The 19,890-nt window shown below is 41.9% G+C and overlaps 9 protein-coding genes and 1 long non-coding RNA gene across 10 annotated transcripts; 1 reads left to right on the forward strand and 9 right to left on the reverse strand.

Annotated features, from left to right (window-relative positions):
• Window positions 1-87: 87 nt before the first annotated feature.
• On the reverse strand, window positions 88-4,658 carry LOC145698153 (uncharacterized). Its single transcript, XM_081775356.1, has 11 exons — window positions 3,812-4,658; window positions 2,647-3,767; window positions 2,407-2,608; window positions 2,149-2,361; window positions 1,918-2,108; window positions 1,505-1,878; window positions 1,147-1,459; window positions 936-1,102; window positions 703-895; window positions 455-661; window positions 88-414 (listed from the first exon to the last, which is right to left on the reverse strand). The coding sequence occupies exons 1-11, from the start codon at window positions 4,644-4,646 to the stop codon at window positions 409-411; spliced, it is 3,822 nt and encodes a 1,273-aa protein (XP_081631482.1). The 5' UTR covers window positions 4,647-4,658; the 3' UTR covers window positions 88-408.
• An 18-nt stretch (window positions 4,659-4,676) lies between these two features.
• LOC145699861 (uncharacterized) lies at window positions 4,677-7,064 on the reverse strand. The gene is made up of 6 exons (XM_081777114.1): window positions 6,888-7,064; window positions 5,722-6,846; window positions 5,252-5,678; window positions 5,066-5,208; window positions 4,889-5,023; window positions 4,677-4,845 (listed from the first exon to the last, which is right to left on the reverse strand). Exons 1-6 carry the CDS (start codon window positions 7,015-7,017, stop codon window positions 4,763-4,765), a joined length of 2,043 nt encoding a protein of 680 aa, XP_081633240.1. The 5' UTR covers window positions 7,018-7,064; the 3' UTR covers window positions 4,677-4,762.
• A 57-nt stretch (window positions 7,065-7,121) lies between these two features.
• On the reverse strand, window positions 7,122-8,148 carry LOC145699865 (mediator of RNA polymerase II transcription subunit 6-like). The gene is made up of 4 exons (XM_081777117.1): window positions 8,039-8,148; window positions 7,798-7,992; window positions 7,365-7,754; window positions 7,122-7,326 (listed from the first exon to the last, which is right to left on the reverse strand). The coding sequence occupies exons 1-4, from the start codon at window positions 8,108-8,110 to the stop codon at window positions 7,219-7,221; spliced, it is 765 nt and encodes a 254-aa protein (XP_081633243.1). The 5' UTR covers window positions 8,111-8,148; the 3' UTR covers window positions 7,122-7,218.
• Window positions 8,149-8,157: 9 nt separating this feature from the next.
• On the reverse strand, window positions 8,158-9,538 carry LOC145699862 (protein fuzzy homolog). Its single transcript, XM_081777115.1, has 5 exons — window positions 9,309-9,538; window positions 8,726-9,265; window positions 8,539-8,685; window positions 8,372-8,497; window positions 8,158-8,328 (listed from the first exon to the last, which is right to left on the reverse strand). The coding sequence occupies exons 1-5, from the start codon at window positions 9,505-9,507 to the stop codon at window positions 8,219-8,221; spliced, it is 1,122 nt and encodes a 373-aa protein (XP_081633241.1). The 5' UTR covers window positions 9,508-9,538; the 3' UTR covers window positions 8,158-8,218.
• A 13-nt stretch (window positions 9,539-9,551) lies between these two features.
• Window positions 9,552-12,553, reverse strand: LOC145699863 (uncharacterized). The gene is made up of 6 exons (XM_081777116.1): window positions 12,451-12,553; window positions 12,067-12,409; window positions 11,810-12,003; window positions 11,364-11,551; window positions 11,184-11,321; window positions 9,552-10,235 (listed from the first exon to the last, which is right to left on the reverse strand). The coding sequence occupies exons 1-5, from the start codon at window positions 12,543-12,545 to the stop codon at window positions 11,233-11,235; spliced, it is 909 nt and encodes a 302-aa protein (XP_081633242.1). The 5' UTR covers window positions 12,546-12,553; the 3' UTR covers window positions 9,552-10,235; window positions 11,184-11,232.
• Window positions 12,554-12,571: 18 nt separating this feature from the next.
• LOC145699866 (BOS complex subunit NCLN-like) lies at window positions 12,572-14,733 on the reverse strand. The gene is made up of 9 exons (XM_081777118.1): window positions 14,506-14,733; window positions 14,094-14,459; window positions 13,849-14,054; window positions 13,656-13,804; window positions 13,436-13,614; window positions 13,240-13,392; window positions 13,076-13,195; window positions 12,945-13,020; window positions 12,572-12,899 (listed from the first exon to the last, which is right to left on the reverse strand). The coding sequence occupies exons 1-9, from the start codon at window positions 14,719-14,721 to the stop codon at window positions 12,724-12,726; spliced, it is 1,641 nt and encodes a 546-aa protein (XP_081633244.1). The 5' UTR covers window positions 14,722-14,733; the 3' UTR covers window positions 12,572-12,723.
• A 17-nt stretch (window positions 14,734-14,750) lies between these two features.
• LOC145699868 (adrenodoxin-like) lies at window positions 14,751-15,530 on the reverse strand. Its single transcript, XM_081777121.1, has 2 exons — window positions 15,188-15,530; window positions 14,751-14,912 (listed from the first exon to the last, which is right to left on the reverse strand). Exons 1-2 carry the CDS (start codon window positions 15,520-15,522, stop codon window positions 14,828-14,830), a joined length of 420 nt encoding a protein of 139 aa, XP_081633247.1. The 5' UTR covers window positions 15,523-15,530; the 3' UTR covers window positions 14,751-14,827.
• Window positions 15,531-15,745: 215 nt separating this feature from the next.
• On the reverse strand, window positions 15,746-16,483 carry LOC145699867 (NADH dehydrogenase [ubiquinone] 1 alpha subcomplex subunit 5-like). The gene is made up of 3 exons (XM_081777119.1): window positions 16,224-16,483; window positions 15,925-16,181; window positions 15,746-15,881 (listed from the first exon to the last, which is right to left on the reverse strand). Exons 1-3 carry the CDS (start codon window positions 16,414-16,416, stop codon window positions 15,825-15,827), a joined length of 507 nt encoding a protein of 168 aa, XP_081633245.1. The 5' UTR covers window positions 16,417-16,483; the 3' UTR covers window positions 15,746-15,824.
• A 277-nt stretch (window positions 16,484-16,760) lies between these two features.
• On the forward strand, window positions 16,761-18,543 carry LOC145697503 (serpin B13-like). The gene is made up of 7 exons (XM_081774716.1): window positions 16,761-16,923; window positions 17,092-17,367; window positions 17,411-17,466; window positions 17,508-17,673; window positions 17,715-18,213; window positions 18,266-18,352; window positions 18,394-18,543. Exons 1-7 carry the CDS (start codon window positions 16,761-16,763, stop codon window positions 18,515-18,517), a joined length of 1,371 nt encoding a protein of 456 aa, XP_081630842.1. The 3' UTR covers window positions 18,518-18,543.
• A 53-nt stretch (window positions 18,544-18,596) lies between these two features.
• On the reverse strand, window positions 18,597-19,283 carry LOC145698811 (uncharacterized). Its single transcript, XR_014133951.1, has 3 exons — window positions 19,129-19,283; window positions 18,966-19,086; window positions 18,597-18,919 (listed from the first exon to the last, which is right to left on the reverse strand). It is a non-coding gene; the product is annotated as an uncharacterized LOC145698811 (long non-coding RNA).
• Between the last annotated feature and the right edge of the window lie 607 nt (window positions 19,284-19,890).

A 19,890-nucleotide genomic window follows, 5' to 3' on the forward strand; every position in this document is an offset into this window, starting at 1 on the left:
TTCCAATTTAAATTGAAGCCAAGTTGAAGGAGAAAAAATGCCTTTTGGACAAAAATTTCTCATGCGATTTTTTAGAGAAATAGTCTTTTGTTTATGGCTGTGTTGGAATGTTCAAAAGTGAGTGGTGAAAATTTAGTATGCACAGTTGTTTTTGGTAGTGAACAGTAGTCTGGTAGTGAATCATTGTTGTTTGCAGTCGCGGCTGAAATTGTCGGCGATTTCTTCGAGCTTCTCTTCCACAGCTGCGTTTTCCTTGAACTTTTGCTCCGATTCTGCGTTTGAGAATTTACGCTCAGTTTTCATCCCGGCCTCTTTTTGGATGTTTTCGACCTTTATTTCCTTGTTGACTGGTTTCTGAGCTGCAAGGGGCTTTTGAGGACTTTCTTCGGTATCTAAACATCAAGTATATCAAACGTTGATTTCTGTCGCTTACCAGAAATTGATTTTTCGAAAGTCGGAGCTCTAAATTCGCATTTTTCTCCTCAACAAATTTGAGCTGGTTGTTGAGATCCTTAATCTTGTCGGAGAGGCCGATCTTGTCAAGCATAATTGTGTGGATCCGAGAGTTCAGATTTCGTATTTCCGCTTCTTTCTGGTTCAGTCTGATGCGGTGCTGGCTCGGATCAGATGCGTTGTCACTTTCCGTTGCCTTTTGTAAGCCCTAATAAATTATTCAGTCTAACAGTTTTGATGAAAAAATACCTTATAATATTCAGCTTGTTCAACAGCCAGATTTCTCGCTACAGTGAGCTCTTTATTCTCTTCGCTAAGACGCTTGTTGCTAGCCTCTGTGAAACGCTTGGTTCTTAGCTCTTTTTCGGCCGTAATCTTGAACCTTGTCAGTTCTTTGACTTTCTTCTCCAGAGCGTCAAAGTTTTCGATCTTTCCCTTGTAGCTACACAAATAATGCTTACGGGCATTCAGAATAATCTTACTTTTCTTCGAGGTCTCTCAACTTTTGCGCAGTAAGTTGTCGCTGATCCTCGACTTCGTTGAACAATGAGTTTCCCTGGCCAAGCGCTTCTGGAGCAGTTTGAGAATTTGACGCAGCAGCTTTGAGTTCTTGAACTTCGAATTCCAGATCGTTGACTCTCTCTTGCAGCTAATTTTTATCATAAAAATGCGGTCGTCGAAAGAAAACGGTACCTTATCAATAGTTTCGGATTTTTCGTCGTTAGAAATGACAAGCTGTTGATTTTGCTCCGTCAACTCCTTCGTCTGCTTTTGATCTTCGTCCATTTTCTTCCTTGCCATTTCGAGCGAGCTCATCATCGATCGCGCCTGCGTCTCATATTCTATCACTTTCTCTTCTATTGCCGATATCTTCTTCTTGTACTCTTCCTCTTCGATCATTCCGGTCTTCTCTGTCGCTTTCTGAGACTCTTGGATCTTTTCGCGGAGGCTTTTGATTTCGTTGTCTTTTTCTACGAGCTTATTTTGGGACTCTTCATTTTGAGACCTGAAATTCGGAGTTTTTAAAAACAGTAAAATTAAGAGTTCTTGCCTCAAAGAAGTAGCTTCAGTTTGCTTCGCAATCAGCTGTTTCTTTAAACTCTCCTTTTCTGCAGTCAAGATGTCTTTTTGTTCTGCGAAATCTCGCTCGCATCTCTCCTCGACATCAACGGTTTCTGCCAAGAGATCTTGACACCGCTTTCGCTCTTTTGCCAGGATCTCGTTGGCCGATGCAAGTTGCTCCTTCAATCGACCGTTTTCGCCCAGAAGCTGTTTGCCAAATAGCGCTGCTTGTTCGCAGTTTGATCTCGAGTCCTTGAGCTCATTTTCTGCCTTGGCCAGTTTTTCCTGGTATTCTTCAAGACTCATTTTAATCTGAAAAGGAGAAATGTGACATTTCATTTCGAAAAATGAAAAAATATTTTTAAGTTAAAACAGTAGAAAAATAATAATAATAAAGTATCATTTGGCGAGGTTTTTTGCAAAGTCCTGGAACTTCTTCTGTAACGAGAGTCGGTCATTTTCTCGGTCACGGAGGAGGTCTCGGAGTTCGTCCTCGACTTGTTTTATCTTCAAGGCTTGAGCTCGAACCAAACGGGCCAGTTTTCGGTTGTCCTCTTCAAAGTGGATCACTGTTTTTAGCTTTGCTTCCAGCTCTAAAAGAGAAGAAAATTCAAATGATGCTGCGCCGCGTACCTGTAAATGATTTCTCTTTTTCGCCGATTTCACTTTGTAGCTCGTTGATGATTTTGTCTTTTTCGGCGATTTCGCAGTTTAATTCGTTCTCTTTTTGTTGCTTTTGAACTGAAAAATGCGCGAGTTTCTCCTCAAGATTTTCGATAACGATCGTTCGCTCACGCCACTTTTCTTCGTTGGCCTTTTTCTGCGCGTAAAACTTCTCTTTTTCTTCTAAAACGGGTTTTATATTACTGGTATATTTGGGGATAAAGGTACCTAATAAATGCTCTCGATCGGCTTCTCCGCGAGCAAGTCTTCGTTCCGCTTTTTCCAAGTGCTTGATTTGCGAGTCGCATTCTGCTTGCATTTCAAACGCTTGTTTTCGTTTTTGGTCGAGTTTGGCTTTGAGATCTTGAATTTGTTGCTGCGCGGAATCGAGTTCTTTTTCTTTGATTTTGAGCTTTTTCTCATTTTGCGCCTAGAAATCGTTTCAAAAGAGTTTTTTCGAATGTGTACCTCTATTGCTAGTTTTTGCTTCAATGCATCGTTTTCCGCGATTAAATTGCCCTTTTCTTTCGCCAAATCGGAGGTTTGCGATGCTAGCCCTTTCGACCACTGCTCCCGCTCTGCTTTGAGTCCGTTGACGATTCCCTCTTGCTCCGTCAATGTCGCAATTAGCTTCGCCTTCGTTTTCTGCGATTCCTGAAGAGCCAGTTTGCTTCTTTGCTCATCTCTGTATCTTTGATCTGCAAGCTCTTTCGCTTTTCTAACTGCGTCAACAAGCCGGTCAATTTTGTCTTCTAACTCGGAGTTTCTCGCTTTCAACTCTTTAGCGCCGGATGCGACCATATCAACGGTGTCCTTCGCCTTTTTCTCCGAGAAAAACAACCTTTCTTGGTTGATTCTCAATTCAGCATGTTCCTCCTTGAGCTTGTCGATTTTCTCCCTGAGTTTGTTCTTCTCGTTGTCTTCAATTTTCAGCGCTTCTCTAAACTCTTGTTCGAGGGCGGAGTATCGTTTCTTTGCGTCGGTTTTGTACTCTTCCATATATTTCACTGCGACTTGGAGTTTATCTTTGACGTAGTTTTGCATCTCTGGCGAGTCTGGATGAATGCTAACTGACAATTTTTCTTGCGCTAGTTTGAGTTCTTTTTCTAGCGCAACATATTTTGATTGCATCGCCGAAGCCTCTGATACAAGCTTTTCATTAGCTATCGAAAGATTACGATTCTCCTCTGCTTGTTTTTCGTTGTGATGCTTTAGCTTGTTCAACTCTTCCTGTAAATTTTTCATAGCGCGTTTTTCGTTGCTGAACTCTTTCAACGTCCGTGCAAGAGTTTGCTCGTGCGACTCATTTTTCTCCCGTTCCGCTTTTGCAAGATCTTTGAACTTGACCAGACCGTCTAGGGCAGTTTGGAGCTGCGACGTTTTCTGATTGATGTCCAGCTGTTGGTCTTCTGTTAGTCTCTGCAATGCAAAAGCTTCGTTTTTCATCTTGAGTATTTCTTCTTGGAGTGTGTTGGTTTGTTGCTCGAAACTGGTCGCCATCTGGCGCATTTCTTTCATAGCGTTTGCGCATTTTGAGCACTTAGAATGTGCACTGTTTGTTGGAGGTCGAGGTTTTCTTCCGGCAGAAGCTATAATGAACCCATTCAGCTGATATTTGATTATAAGATCGTACCTGATGGCAGTGGAGCTTGTTTATTTTGATTAATGAGTTTTTGCAGTTGCTTTTCGAGCCTATCAATCTTTGAATTTGTTTGTTCCTGCTCTCTAGCCGCTGATTCCGCAAGAATCCTAGTCTGCGCCTGCTCCAGCATCTTTTGAGCCATCAGGCCGAAATCATCTGCTGTCATTGGTTTCTTTATTTCTTCTTGTACCCAAGGATTTTGATTCCTTGGAGTCGGATTTTGAGAAGTTTGTGGATTTCTGGATGGTTGGCTGTCAGAAAAAACAAGTGGAGGTAGAGCGCGGCCATCTCGACTTACTCCGTCGATTGAGATTATATGAGGGCAGCTGGCGAAGATTGTTTCGGCAGAAGAGGTGATAGGGTTATCCGCGATCGTGATTCTTTCTAAAGTTTTTGTGCAATCGAGCATTTGGCAGGTTGATTGAACATGCGAAATCTGATTTCCGTGTAAGAAAAGCTCTTGCAGTGACGATTCTTTGTTCGCAAACGCTGGTAGAAACCCCAAAGACATGAGCATATTGTAACTCAAGTTCAGGTGCCTCAACGATACTAGCGAGGCCATTTCCTGCGGTGAAATTTCTCCGATGGAGTTGCTCGACAGGTTGAGAATTTTTAAACAAACGAGGGATTCCAAGCCAGAGACCTTTTCGATCGAATTCGCAGAAATATCAAGCTCGACAAGATGGGTGAGACGATCTAGTCCTGAGATAGTTTCGATTTGATTTGCATGAAGATTAAGAGACAACACATCGGGCAAGAGATGAAGGCTTTCTATTTTCTCTATCCCTTCGTCTATTCGAGAAAGTCGCTGAACTTTCAAGTCCATTTCTGATTTCTGAATGACGTTTTTTTAATATTTTATTTTGATTGCCAAAATAGTGAAATAAATATTTCTGGGAATGTGAAAGAAATGGCAGTTTGTAAATGTGCTAAGTTGGTGAATTATTTTTTGCCGCCGAAAAGACGCTGCAAATTCGCCATTGCTTCATTGGCGTTCTTTCGGTTGTCGGCTATCTCGTTTGTCACTAGAATTGCTTCGTCAGAGCAGACAAATAAATTGTGACTTACAAGAATAGACTTTAGACTCGGCCGCCTGGAGCTTCGTTCGCAAGTCCGTAGCCTCGTTTCTTTGATTTTTAAGCTCTCGCTGATACTTCGCAGTCTTCGCTTTGTACTCCTCGATTTTGGCTGAAGAGCTTTCGACTAAAATTATTATGAACACGTATCACAAAGAGTCCAATTTACCTTGTTGAATCAGGGCCTGGTTGTCGCTGCTCAGGTCGATGATGTTCTTTTGCCACCACCGATCAGAATTGGACATGTTCGAAATGTATTCTTCGAGGCCCCTTCTCGAGTTTCTCTCCTGTTCTAACAGCAGTTCTAGCCCTCTTAAATTCTTTTGTTAAAATAAAAATATTTTTGGGAAGTTACCGAATCTGTCGTTTATATTCGTCTTCAATCATTGAGTTCCACTTATGTCCTGAATCACGAGATTTCTTGGAACTGTTGCTTACATTTTCTTTATCATCCTCGCATTCTGTGGACATTTCGCTGAATGATCGCTTTAATTTGTGAGGCGTACATTCGGGCATGTTTCTAGCACTTGACCCATGCGCGCTGTCCGCGATGCAGATGAAGTCAGTCGTCTCGATGGTAGATTCATTAAATCTGCGAAGAACTTTAACTCCAAATAGAGCGTTGTCTTTGTCGTCTTTACAAAAGACCAGATGACGGAGGTATTTTTGGAGGTGAATGTTCAGCTCTTTTGGCGGATAATTAAGCCAAGCAGCCAGTCCACAAAAGCCTTTCGCGACAAAGCTACCTTCTAGCTTTAAATTAACGATTTCGTGCAGGATTTCTGAAAGAAAATGTTTGCAATCGAAAAAATGAATGATTCGTACCTAAAATCGGGTCCGCATCGTTCTCGAATTGAGTAGAACTTTCAACAGGAGAAGCCAGCTGAAGAATTTCGGAGAGAATGAATATCTTCTGATAGAGGAAGATTGCATTCACATGGCCGGTCTTTCCAATTACATTCAAGATCATCCCAAGTTCGTTCTGGACGCTTGGTAAAAGATCGGGAATGTCTGCAACGCTTGTGCCGTTTTCGGACCAGTAGTGAAGACATAGACGACCAGCCCAGATAGGAAGGGCAGCGTGCTTCAGCGGGCACTTTCTGATCATCGCCCAGCTTCGTGGGGAAATCTCGCCAGCGTCTTCTTCGATCATTGAAATCTGCTTCCCAATCAGATCAGAAAGGGATTTCGATAGTTTTGTAAGATGGTAGAGAAGCTTTAGCACAAGAGAGATTTTATTTGAATCGAACTCGGATTGATTGCTGATCATTCGGAGACTCAAAGCAATTATGCTCTCACTGCTTGTCGCTTCAGCTTCATACAGAAGGAAAGCATGTTCGTCTCGAATGCACTCCCTGTAAATGTAAAAGCAGGCAGCGTTTAGACCATCAACTCCCCCTGTGTTCACTTTCAGTTCGTTTCTTACGAGATCGCGGGCATATCGACGGTTATCTTCGCTCTTCATAAAACTAGAGACGAATTGAGACGTCTGCGAGCTGGTAGAAACGGTGGCAAGATTGGAGATCAAACGAATAGATTGCAGCTTCAGCGTCATGTTCTCCCGACTCTCTTTTCTCTGCACCACTTCAAGCAAAAACTGCCTCGCAGATTTCGTCAGTTTCTCCTGAACCATCGGAACATAAGCAGGACTGAGTTGGGTGACAGAACTCAGCAGACCAAGCAAAATTGAGCTGGACGCACTCAAGGTCAAATTTTCGCAGGCCCAGATGATTAGCGTCTCGAGCGAGGCAAAGTTCTCAGTTCGTCTGTAGAAGTCCTTCGAGTCCATCAACCAGGTTATGAAACGCGCTACCGCTACGCGATCTTCCAGCGAGTTTTTCTCGGTGACTTTCGATCCGAGACAGACGATGAACTCCTCAATCAGCTTTGGAGGATAATGGATAGGCGCAAGGTTTTGGAGGACATCCATAACGGTCGATAACAGGTTTCCTTTATCATCAATTAGTTTTAAGCCTATTGTTTTGGACAACCTGTTATATAATCTTTCTTGAGAACGATCGGCATTCTCCATAGCCATCCTGCAATGTCTCTTGAATCGAATTCAGCGGGGATATCGATCTCTGATACAGGGCCATTATCAAGTTGGTCAAAAATGCTCATTTTCTGAAATGATGAAAGTGAGTTCTACCGTTGAAAACACCGTCTGCCACGTTGAATATTGAGAATAGATATTGATCAACACGTTTTTCTGGCGTGATTTCACGGATTTCGGTTGTTTTTGGGAAATTTTTTTATTGAGGCAGCTGTTTTTGCAGCTTCAATTTTCTGGCAGTTGCAGCAGGGAAAAAGAAAAGAAGGAGATTATTGCGTTCTTGCGCGCTTTGCAGCGGGGCCAAGGTCAGCTTCATTTTTGATTTTTCGACCTGTAGGACGAGGAGTCGGTTTTGCTTCGACTTTCGGGTGATGAAGCTAAACTCGTTATTTTTGATCAATTCGAGCATTCTTACTTCGATTGGCTCTTTATTAGGCGCCGGTTGGAAGAATATATGCGGATGAGTTCGCTGCATTTTCCCAAGAAGAATGTCGACTCTATTCCTCTGAAACGGTGTTGCCACTTTTTGGCGCTGTCGATGATATTCGTCCTCTTTTTCCTTTGCCTGTTGCTCTTTTGTCTTGTCGCCATCTCCCCAATTCCATGAGTAGCCTTTGTCGGGGTCGAAGTTGGAAGCTTTTTGGCACTTTTTGAAGGCGTTGTGAACGCGGTCGAGAGCAGTGGCGAGGCGGGAGTTCAGAACGGAAGCCAGATCTGGAGCCATATACACAGTGCCGCAAATGATATGGTAGTAAGCCAGGGGTTCTAGTTGCTGACCACTGTCTGTGATCGTTCTTCTTCGTTTCTAATATTGATAGAGATTTCGACTCTTTTTGTCAATACGATACCTGGATAATGTATAAAACTGGCTCTTGGTAATGATGCAGGGTGTATTCAATTCCCGGCATGTTGACGAGCGAGTCTAACGACCTACCCTGCATCCGCAACTGCTCATTATTGCACTGCCGATCGTAGAAAGGATTGGCAATGTTCGAGAAATAATCAAGAACATTATTGGCATTTAGTTGCGCGGCGAGAAATGGCTGAAATTAAAACTTAATGAAGACCAGAGAGAAGAGTAAAGCTTACCTCTCTATATGACATGTGGAGAAGTTCCTGCTGTTGAGCAGCCGCACTATCAGCTTGCGATGGGCCCGACATGATTTTTATCTAATTGAAGCAGGGATGAGTTATTTTTTGAAGAAAGAAGAAATATAATAATTAAGAAAAGGAAACTTCAATAATAAGAACAAATGAAAATATGAGAAACTATTCGAAAATAGGGGCAGCTTTGTTGGCCAGTTGTTGGAGAGCGTAAATAGGCACTTCGGCGGAGAATAAGAACACAATGTGGCGGTTGTCTTGCTTTAGTACGTATGCTTGAAAGAAGTTTGGATCGATGGGTGATTGATGAAGGCTTACATTTGTATTGCTTTCTAGCAGAGTAAAATTCGGAATGTGTAGGATTTTGCGTTTTAGTATCACGAAAGACGCTCATCAAATTGAGCTTTATTTCGTCCTCTGTCAATTCGTTTTCCATTAGCGAAGCTATCAACAAGTTAAACCGAGTTTCAAATTGATAATAATACATTTAGTAGGACGAATGTAAAGCATCGTCTTCATTATCGCCTCATCTTGAATCAAAGTTCCAATGAGACCTGGCGGAAGGCCCTTGGGACCTTTGACGAAATTTCTCAGTGGCTCGAGTTGGGAAATATCGTGTGGTGTAAATTTTACTACAAATCTTGAGCTATTGAAAGAGAGAATAACCCTTACTTGTTGTTAAATTCGTAACGCTACCGCAAAGAGCGACCATGGAGGTATTTCCAAAGAGTTTAATGAGAATAAGACGATAAGCGTTGTCTGGAGCAAGTTTATATAAATAAACAGGGAGTTCAACGAGCGCTTTATCAGAGTAAACACTCGCACAATAAGCAATAATGTTTATCTCGATGTAATCCAACTGCTCCCCAAAATCAGACTTCATTGAAATGATTTCATTGTCTTGGACAATCGCGACATATGGGGTTTCAAGACGATCAGACCAGAAGTCGATCTGTTTTTGGATTTCAGGAAGCTTTGAGAAAGAAAGGGAGTAAACGGGGAAGTCAGTGATGAGCCAAACTGGAACTTCGTCGATTTGGCAAATGAGGCCGTCGAGAAGAGGGTAGGCTAGGCGAATATCTTTTTTCAGACGAGGATCAGCAATCTCTACCAGGTCATCTTGGCCAAGGAGGAGGAGGATTATCTTGTCCGCATAATCAGTCAAGCGATGTGCGTAATATTCATTTACGTTTTTGTCGAACCAGCAAATAACTAATTACAAATGTTCTTTTTAAGCTTTTTGGAAGACTACTACCTGTGTGGGTTTTTCTTTTCAAGATATAAATCCTCAACGAATCAGTAATGCAACTAATTGGATCTAACTCTGCCTCCGATTGACTGAAGAGAACAGAGCTCCAGATTGTCAGTAGTTGTGTGGTTGCTACTGAACGGCCGTGGGATGATCTGACGAAGAGGATGTTCCCGTCGGGATTTATCAAACTCACTCCTTCCATGCTATTCTCATTCTAAAGACACTAGAATAAGAGATGGATCGATAAATGAATTTAAGAGTCTTTTTTAGATTGAACATATTTATCCATTTGCTTCGAGATATCCGTCGATTCAAGCTCTCCGTCAGAATGTTCGCGGATCGCGTTTCTAACATCTTCCTCTTGTTTCACTAGAAATTCTCGTTGCTCATCAGCCGTAAGCGGCTTGTGCCCGAAAGCAGAGAAAAACGCGCCCTTTGATTCTAGCTTTTTCACTTCATTGTATCCGAGCACAGCTGAAAATGCGCCGAACCAAAAGCCAAAAAGAATACTTTTTATCGGATTCCCGGAAAAGAGAAGAGTAAGGCAGGAAAATGAAATGCCACAGTAAATCGGGCGTTTGACGATTTTGAAGATCGGGTCTTGTTGGTCAATGCTTTGCCATATTTGAGCCTCTTGCGATGCAGAGATGACAGAATATCCAACTAGAGCTGTTGTGGCGTTTTTGAGACAGACTTTTATCAATCCCATTCTACAAAAATGGTTGAGATGGAACTGATTTTAAATGAATAATTGCACATTGTTTAAAATAGATATTTCGGATGCTACAAGCAGAAACTTGAATAGACGCAAGAACAGTCCAGATTCCAGGCTCGCTAGACGCAGTATCTTTTTGTTGAAAGATTATGTAGGTAGCTGAAAGCTTTCATTTCAGATCGGCAGAAGAGTAAAAATAATAACAGGTAAAGAATGATGAAGAACTAGGTTCAACAAATCGAAATCCGATGCCCGGAAAACCCGATATCGGATCGGATATTTATCGGGTTTTGTCGGGTTTTTTTTCACCCTACAAAACCCGATCCTGAAAATTTCAAAACCCGACGTAGGATCGGGTTTTTGTCGGAATTTCGTCGGGTTTTTCTTGCCTTTTCAGCCAATCACAGTCGGTCTAAATAGCCTCCCTTGCCCTTTTTTACTCAAAATGCACATTCACATTAATCTTACCAAAGATAATCTTCTGTCAATTGAGAGAATGAAATTCGGCGAGGAATTTCAGAGAACGCCTGAGCTTGAAGGCTTTAGTACTCCAACTATTTTCAACCAGGGTGGAACGTTGGGACCGGGCAAGTCGGGCAAGAATCGGGCGGGCGGGCAAATCGGGCGGCGCAGGGCTAGATTTTACGAGGTTAAAATCGGGCAAAGTCGGACAATCGGGCAAAATTCGGCGCCGGGGAAAATAGTCGGCCCTGTTTTCAACCCCATGGGTTATTTGAGGTCATGTGACCTCGGCAAGGCCTAACCCCCTAAACTGCAACTCAGCAATGTCTAAGCTTTCTAAACATATAAACAGGGGTGGGATTATTTATTCTCTATTCTACCGTATTCGACCAGGCGTTTTTATCGTACTAGGAGATGCACAATGGGAAAATGTACAAAAATCTAAATATTATTATAAATGATCCTCGAAAATTGTTGAAAAAATCCGCTCAAGATGAGTTTTTGACCTTCTTTTCACTTCATTTTTTTTAATTTTTGCTTGTAGGAAACCCGACAAAAATCCGACAAAAAACCCGATAAAAACCCGATTTCCGACCCGACAAAAACCCGATAAAATCCAACAAAACCCGATCCGATTTTTCCGACCTACTAAAAAACCCGATAAAACCCGATCTTGGTTTCGGGCGATTTTGTTGAACCTAGATGAAGAATCACGCACGGGGAGAAGGTTGAAAATGAATGAGAGATTTCTTATGTTGAACTTTTGGAGAAGAACGCGCCGAATCCACGTTTCTTCTTTTCGTTTGTCGCAACTTCTGATGTCCCGTTTAGGCCATCGGCTGAAAATGGCTGATCGTAATGAATAAAAACTGAAAGCAGACCTTTGTTTAAATACTGCGCCAGCTCTTCTGTCATCGTATTCAACTGAGCCTCGTATCCTTTTCTCGTGGTATCGAGCTCTTGTTCGAGTTTTCTCCTTGTTTCTTGTTCCTCTCGTAGCTGATTGATTCCAGAGAGACGCTGTTGTTCGGTGTGTTGTAGTCGGTTGCAACTTGCATTCATTTCAGCCCTAAAACATAAAAATAGTTATAGGAAACAAAAATGAACCATAAAAATAGATAATACTATCAGACAAGCAGTTCAAGGAGTCCCTAATCATCAATCTTTGACGGTGCTTCAAAAAAATGTCAGGTTCATTCGGTGTCCTGCTGTGAGTTGAGGTTCCCAAAATGACGCTCAACCCCGAACCAATGGCACACTTTTACATAAGTTTGTTTCACTGATGTGGGTTCGACAACTTTACTTGTCTCCAAGAAAACGAGCAAACCTGCTGAGAGATGTTGATGCGAGCATATGTTGAATTGTTTCGATCAAGTTATTGATTCTAATTTGATAGAAGGTCTCCACGCCGTAGACATTGTTTTCGGACCAGTTTTTCACCGTGCCTAAGTCGGACTCGTCGATGATCTTCAGTTCTTGAGGCAAGCTGACCGGATTTTTATTCGAGAGCGTTTTTGAAAGCTGAAATGATAATTTAAATTCAAAGCATTTCAGTGAATTCAAATTCAAAAATTAATTTCTTACCATTATCGCGCTGATTTCCGCTTCATGCTTCTTCCTCAATTCCGCAATCTCCGCTGAGAGCTCTACATTAACACCTTGCAACCGTTTAATCTCCGCCTGGTCATCTTCTTCGAATAAATTCTCAGTTTGAATCGCCAGTTCGAAAGTCTCTGGCGGCTCTTTTTGCTTTTCCAGAAGTTCGGCATTTTCATGCTTTAGCCTGTCGATTTGTCCGTTTAAATCGGAGATCTGCTTGTTGTGTTCAAAGAGGTGAGAGTCTAGTTCTGATCGAAGAGAGAGGATTTCTTTGCGAAGGCCGGAAGCATCGCCACCGGCTGACTTTGATTCTAGCTCTTGAATCCGTCTGAGACGTTTGTTAATTTTTGAAGCCTTTCTTCAAGGTACCTGTCTTTTGCTTTGAGAGCCTCTCTCAACTGAATATTCTGTTTTCTTGCTTTTTCATACTCTGCCGCTAGAGCCGCAATTTTCTCATCTACCATGCTTAATTGAAGTCATAAGATGAAGGTAGCTTTTATGCACACGATTTATTTCCTCTTTTTTGAAGAACACTTGATAATAAATTAATAAATCAAGAAGTAACAATTGTTAATTATTCTAGGACTGTTTTCTGATGCCACACAGACAGGGGGAATGATTGAAGAAAATGCGTAATTGTAGCTAGTTAATCTTTTTGCGCTTGACGACATCGGGACGTGAAAGAATAGGTTTAAGGCAGGCAATAATTTCGGTAAAGTTGGTGATCAGCAGATAGATGAGACCCAACCAGAGGCCGACGATGGAGCCGAGGTAGAGGTCGAAGATAGGTGGCCGCACCAAGAACTGTGACATGACGACTGAAATTTCAATGATGTTATTTGGAAAGTGTTGTTTGTGCTTACCTTCGTGAGTATTGTAAAGATCGATGCCCTGACCGACGTTGACGAGCTCGACATTGCTGGTGAAAGTATCCATGTGCTTTAAATTATTTATTATGTAAAGATTGGGCTTCTTTTTAGTTTCCTTTTCATACCTTTTTGATATCATTGAAAGATCGTTTGGTAAAGTTTCCAGCAGATCTTTGAGTAGCGGAAAGGTTCTCAACCCAGGCAAAAGCAGCATCTCCGTTCACTTCGATTCCATGAGTAATTGCCTAAGATTTATCAGAATTGGCTGCGGGAAATGAAAAAGAGGTACCTTGTCCTGGTAGAGAGTATTCAAAAGACCAGCTCCGATGGTCTTGGTAACAGTTGCATATTCTTGTTTGTTGATTCTGCTTGAGAAATCAGCAAGAGATCGTCGAGCGGACGATTCTGGGTCGGAAATTGTAGAAAGAGTGATCGATGGAACCTTTTAATGATAGTAAGAGACAGTTGAGGAAATTCATCCATACCTTCTTGAATGCAAATCGCTCATGCTGCCATTTTCGTGCTTCTTCTTGAATATTAATTTTCTTGTGAACGAGCTCTAGTTCAAGTCCGTTAGCAGAAGCAGCGGCTTGAAGAGACTTGTAGAACTTGGCACCGAGAGTCCCTTCAGCTGGGGGCTTCGAAACATGCGCATAGATTTTTCCTAAAGGCGAGAGTAAAAATTCGGGGCTATTGACAAAACACCTTCAGAAGAAGATCCCAAAGCATCGAGACAAATAGCAAGATGGATGTTTTTCAAATTTCCGGAGTTTTCATTTTTGTCCTTTGCGTCGAGCCAGTTCTTGGTGGAGACAAAGTTGATACTATCAGCGGGCATGATTGCGAATAATACGCTAGAATAATTTATTGGTCATCAAGATGGACAAAATATTTTTACTTGTATTGCGGTCGAGTGGAGTCGTCGATGAAAAGCATCGAAAGAGATCTTGCGATTTCAAGAGTAACACCAAGCCCAGATCCGGCAGAGTTAGCTCCACGAGCGAGAGCGAAAGAAGACGCAAACGCATCCATCTTCGTGGTTACAAGAATGGTTGGAGACCCAGAGATTCCATCAAGGCGTGATTCAATAGCATCAAGTCGTGTCTAGATGAGTTCTAAGCCAAAGTCTACGGACGCGAGTACCTTAAGAAGTTCTGGCTGCTTTCCTGTGACAGAAAACTGATGAAGAACCGATGATCCTGCATGAAGAATCGCGGAAGCACCGGTCAAATCCGAGAGATCCTTGAGCTCGTCTTGAATTTGCTTCAACTCTGCAGTTTCGTATGAAAAGTAAATAGGAATTTGTGTAATTGGAAAGTCCAAAAGCGCTTGTTCAGCATCAGCGAGCTGATCAAGGGTCTTCTTGGTCACGTTTCGAAAGTCTTCCGTTCTCATGAAGTCCGGCAGGATTATGAGGACGGATCCTGGGTTCTTGTCGAGGAGTGACTTGAATGACTGCTCGGAGGTGATGTCGAGGAGGTTAATGACGACGTTTTTGCGGGTGATTTGCTTTAATAAAATAGATAAGAAACAGACTTGGTCTGAAATATCACACCTTAGCATCAGGAGCTCGACCCTCAAAAGAAACAACTGCACCGGTAGATCCAAAAGCTTCGCGATCAGTGATATCCGCGCTTTGATACTCGTATTGGTACATTCGATAGGCAGGGAACTCATAAGAAGCTTCAGTAGGAGCAATACAAAGCAGAAAGATAGGGACAACGGCCATGGAAAACTTCCACTCTCCAGGGAACAGATCGTCCAGCCACATGAGCGTTACAATCTGGAAAGAAACCAGGAGGTTAGATAGAGATATTTCTTATCGTTACTTAGTATCAGTATTCAATTAAATAGTTTTCAGAATTCAGAGGGAAATTTTATCGCATGTCTTGACCTTCTGGAATTGTTATCGTTATTCCATCGAGTTCTTTTGTGAAATGCACGCAACATCCCAGACGCGAGCTAAAAGATTTTAAATTTGATTTAGGAAGAGGGAACCCCTTAGGGTCCTTTGTAGATATAGATACTTATATCCACGCATGTCGGTTTCCTCTTTATTAGAGGAAAGGTAGAGTTCATATACCGTCCTATTTATCAGCATTCAATCTAGTCAAAATTAATCGAGTAGCGTCTGATTCTGGTAAAGCTTGGGTTTTTTAATCATCCTCACGAACTGGTGAAGTGAAAATAAATTATCAATAGCTCTATTTTCTCACGGAATTATGGCCTCCACTTACAAGTCAGTTACATTCGGCGCATTATCCAACATATCACATTCTTCTTCTCCCCATGGATCTTCTTCTAGCGTCTTATCAAAAACACCGTCTTCAAGAATGACATGACACGTCGAACACGCGATTCCTCCTCCACAAATCCCATAGCCTTCCGTTTCGATTTCATTGTCTATCACTGTGTCAAGAATAGAATCGCCAGGTCGAGCCTTTACTTCGACGATTTCTCCACGTCGATCGATGAATTTAACATTGATCTTCTTGCCAAAGAATTGCATTCGCGATTTAGATACATTAAGCAACCTGACCGACTTTGACAGTAGCGAGAAATTCTTGAGCATTCTATTTTAAAGATTTTTTGTAATTTTTTGCGTGGCCTCAGACAAATGCCTCGTACATTTTCATCAAATGTTCTGACCCGATAACTACCCAGGGTTGGCACCCCGAGCAGCTTCGTGACAGTTCTGACTCGTCATCTAACGGATCATCACCGACCGGAATGATTGAAAACCAATCATGAGACCAACGAGAACAGAAAAACTATTGATAGATAAGACACATAAATCCCTTATGATTTTTATTTCATTTGTATTTGAATTTTCAGAATTTTAAGTTTAATAAATACGACTTCGAAGAAAGCAGCTTAGATGGGCCATTTCCACTGATCAGCTGGGGCAGGGGCGAAGAGATCTCCCCATGGCTGAAGATTTGAAAAATTTCTTTTCATTCAGAAATGTTCGTACCTGATCCTCAGCGAGGTTTCGTGCACATCTGAGCTCTCTCTTCAAGCTTCTAAGATACATCTCGACCTGCTCGCCGAGGGCATCCTCAAGAGCGTCAAGATCGCCAGAAAGTCGATCGACGAGCTCAGCTTGTTCGTTGATCATTTCGGTGACGGTTGTTCGGTAAATGTAGTCTTCTGGCATATCTTCAAGAACTTTAAGAATTCGCTTCTGGAAGGCCTGGATCTTGGGGATGGGCTCGTATTCGACCTCGATGCCTAGAAAAAGGGTTTAATGTGAGCTAGATAATATCGAATTACCGGTGATTTCAGTGTAAGTTTTTCGTGGAGAAGTATACGTCTTTTCTTTTCCCAGAAGAGGCATGGTAAAGTCAACCTTTCCGGATTCCTTGAGAGCTGGCTCCTCGATCATGTCATCTCCTACGAACCGGGCGTTGACTTCGTTAGCGTTGATGACTTTCTTCCAGAATTGAGGAGTGTTGGTGGTCTGCATGTCCTTCCAGCTTCGACCGCCGAGCGACTTGGACGAGTTCGACAGGGATCGAGCTACCTGACGGAACATTCTACAAATCGAGAGTTGTAAGTGAAAATTGAAATCAAATTGCAAAAAGTATCTCAATGAAAGATCCTTAGAACAAAATTCTGAAGATTTCTCACAAGAAAATTTCTAAATAAATATTAATTATGAATGTCTTTTAGGATGTACGAAAATGCAAACAACCTCTAAAGATTCTCCACCAATTGATGTGAACTTTGATTTCTGTTTTTGTTTACTGAAAATGATCAATACTAATCAAACAAACGTCCACTTGGCTGTCCCTTGAAAAGTGTAAGAGAATGAAGCTGCTCGTTCCAGTTTTACTTGGAGGTTTTTCGCTAGCCGCGAGCAAGCACAGTCCCAAGCGTTACCAGCGAAAGGATATTCGGGACGATGAAGCTCGCCTTGGCCTTCAAAAGCTGGGATTCAGTCTTTTGGAAGAATCAGACGGCAATGGGCTAGGTAGGTCTACGGTCTAGCCGTGATGATTTATTGACTTTGACAGCAGAGCAAAAATAGAACAGCTTTGAGAAAAGGGACTCTTTCAAAGTTCAAAATCAAGCTTGTTTCAATCGGGCATGTTTTGATTTGAAATCAATTGTTAAGATATTCACAAGAAATTCTATTAAGTATCCCCTCTTTCTCTGGCTGGTGTTCTTCACTTGCTAGCCGCTGGAGGAGTTGGTAATACAAGAAGCGAAATCTTGGAAAAGGCCCTTGGACTCGACTACGAAGAGTTCATTAAAAGTTCAAATGGCAAGTTCCAATACAATTGGGTCGTGGAACCGCATAACTGCGTGATGGAAACACTGATAGAAAATTCAAAAAGCGGAGATTACGAGTTTGAAAGTTACACTGGTCTCTTTACGAATTTGGAACATGATGATGTTATCAACCCATGCAAAGGTACGTATTTCACTGTTATTCCGATAATAAGAAATTTCTTAAGATTGGAACGACGATTCCCCATCACATCAGTGCGTGATCAAAAAAGACTTTATCAAGGTAGATTCCGATATTATCCTTTAATTTTACCCTAAACGAAGGAGTATCTTGGCGAAAACAAAAAAATCGACTTCCAGGGCAGCTACGATGTTCTCGAAACAGTAAATGAAGCGGTAAACAAAGCAACGCGAGGCAATTTCCCAGAGTTTTTGGATAGCTTACCGCCAAATACGCTTATGGTTGCTTTATCCGCCCTCTACATTGAATGTGAGCCTTCTTGGAATGATCAGTGGTAAATTTGAGTTCAGCTAACTGGTACAACAACAAAATCCCGGCACAGTTTTCTACAAAAATGTTCGACGTCGTAAGCAACGGTGAAATTCGTCGAAATCGCAACAACTACTGTTTCCACGGGAGCTCATCGCGCTGCGAAGCTCCCCAAGAATGGCTCAAATCGGAGGAGCTTCCCTTCGACGTCTACAATGACGGCTCCGTTCTCGTCATCGATCTCAACCTCAAATCTGGCAGCGAGCAAGACGAAATCATCTTCACGATCGTCATGCCCGACGACATGCGTTCATTTGACTACAGATCGATTTCTCCAACGCTGAAAAAGGCGCAGTCGGTTTGGCAATCGCAAAGCTTGGAGGAAAAATGGGCAGTGCTCAACATTCCCACCTTTGAAATCAAAATGAAAGAGGATATGATCGGGCAGTTGAGAAGAATGGGCGTTCACGCAGCTTTTTCGCCTCAGAACGCAGATTTCTCCCACTTATTCACGGATCACACCGACTCGCCCTTTGTCAAGTAAGTTCGATAATTAGCAAATCCAATGGTAATCTGATAATAAAATTAAAAGGGTTCTGCAGCATGCAGCAACGTTTTCTGTCAGCAAAGATGGAATAAAAGCTAGTGCAGCTACTGCAGCTGTTTTCGCAACGAGAAGGTAAGCACTGGTAAAAATTTAGAATTACAACACATATTCAGTCTATCAACTCAAGATGGCAAGATGATCTACGTGAACAAGCCCTTCTACTTTATGCTCTCGTCGCGTTCTACTGGAAAGGAACGCGCCCCTCTGTTCGTTGGGAAAATCTCAACCCTCGTTTGAATTTCTAAAAACCCGAAAGTGAAATATTTCAAATTGCGAGAAATAAACATATTTATAAAATTTATAATTTTGTCTTCTTTTCATATTATTTTTTGTTTCATGCGCACAGAGAGAAATAAATGTAAATTACTTTTTAAAGTAGCAGTGTATGAACAATTGAAAAAAGGGTTAAATGATGACGAAGAAAAAAAGGAAGCTTCAGGAGAGTCTCTTCTGAAGATGAGATACTTCAATACTGTAGTTGAGAACGGAACTGTGTGAAAAAATACGGTAGTAAAGAATGAGTTTTTATGAGCGATTCTTTGTCAGCGGTTTGTTTTCCAGTGATTTTAGTTAGCAGCAACAAGTTGGACGAGAAAGAGACTTTCGTCGATGTAGGAACAGTGGAGACAGTTTGATTCTCTGAATGAGCAGTTTGATTACAAATAAAAGGGACTGTGAAACGTACTTGTAGTCGTATAAATAGAGGGTCTTCGATTCCTGGACGTTTTTGTTGATTTCTTGAAGAGCATTGACGCCTACTGCGACGTCGTCCTGATCGATTTCGCCTTTGAGAGCCATCGTCAACCCTTTCAAATTTTGAATTCATTCAATATTTCAAAAAAAATCACCATTTTTATCTCCAATTGCGCAGCCGAGAATTCTCTCACTTTTCGCCAAAAACTCATCGAGCTTCTTGGGCAAATTCACGATCACAGAATCTTCAGTCATTCTAAAACGATTTCATTCAAATCTGATTCTTTCTCTCTTCGGCTCCCGCAGCCTCGATTTTCGTTCTTCAGGGAGTTTAGCCGCGCGCGCTGAGCCAATAAGAGCCGCGCGAGATGGAAATCCGTGCTTTCTGGATCCCGCAAAGGAAAAACCACAGACTTCCGAGAAAATGATCTGTCGGTTTACACTCTCAGACCTAGGGTCGGAAAATAGAAACCGATCTTGCCGATCGCTTTTTGAGAAGATATAAATTATAACTTCTATTAAATTAAATAATTGTCTGTAATAGAGTCTATTACAGTTTCAGCTGGGCTTTCGAATGATACCCATATATCCATACTTTTTTCGAAAATTTGTGGAGATACAGGGCTTCATGACCTGTCATTTTCAGGTACTTAACCCGTTAACAGCCCCATGGAGATTTAATCTCCACGCGTGGAAATGAGTAGCCAATCGCATGTCCGGATTCAGGATTTCACTCAATCATAGACAGGTAAAAGCGTAGGCGAAATCGACCGCCCTGTTAACGGGTTAAGGCGCTAGAATTTGACATTCCTCTTGGCTTGGACACATAAAAATTCTACCATTCGATTCCTTAGATTCTGCGCTACAAACTAAGCACTAAAAATATTGAGGTCAAGACTTTGCTCCGCAGAAGCCAT

This window comes from Oikopleura dioica, chromosome 2 (genome assembly GCF_907165135.1).
Source record: "Oikopleura dioica chromosome 2, OKI2018_I68_1.0, whole genome shotgun sequence".
Taxonomy (NCBI): Eukaryota; Metazoa; Chordata; class Appendicularia; order Copelata; family Oikopleuridae; genus Oikopleura; species Oikopleura dioica.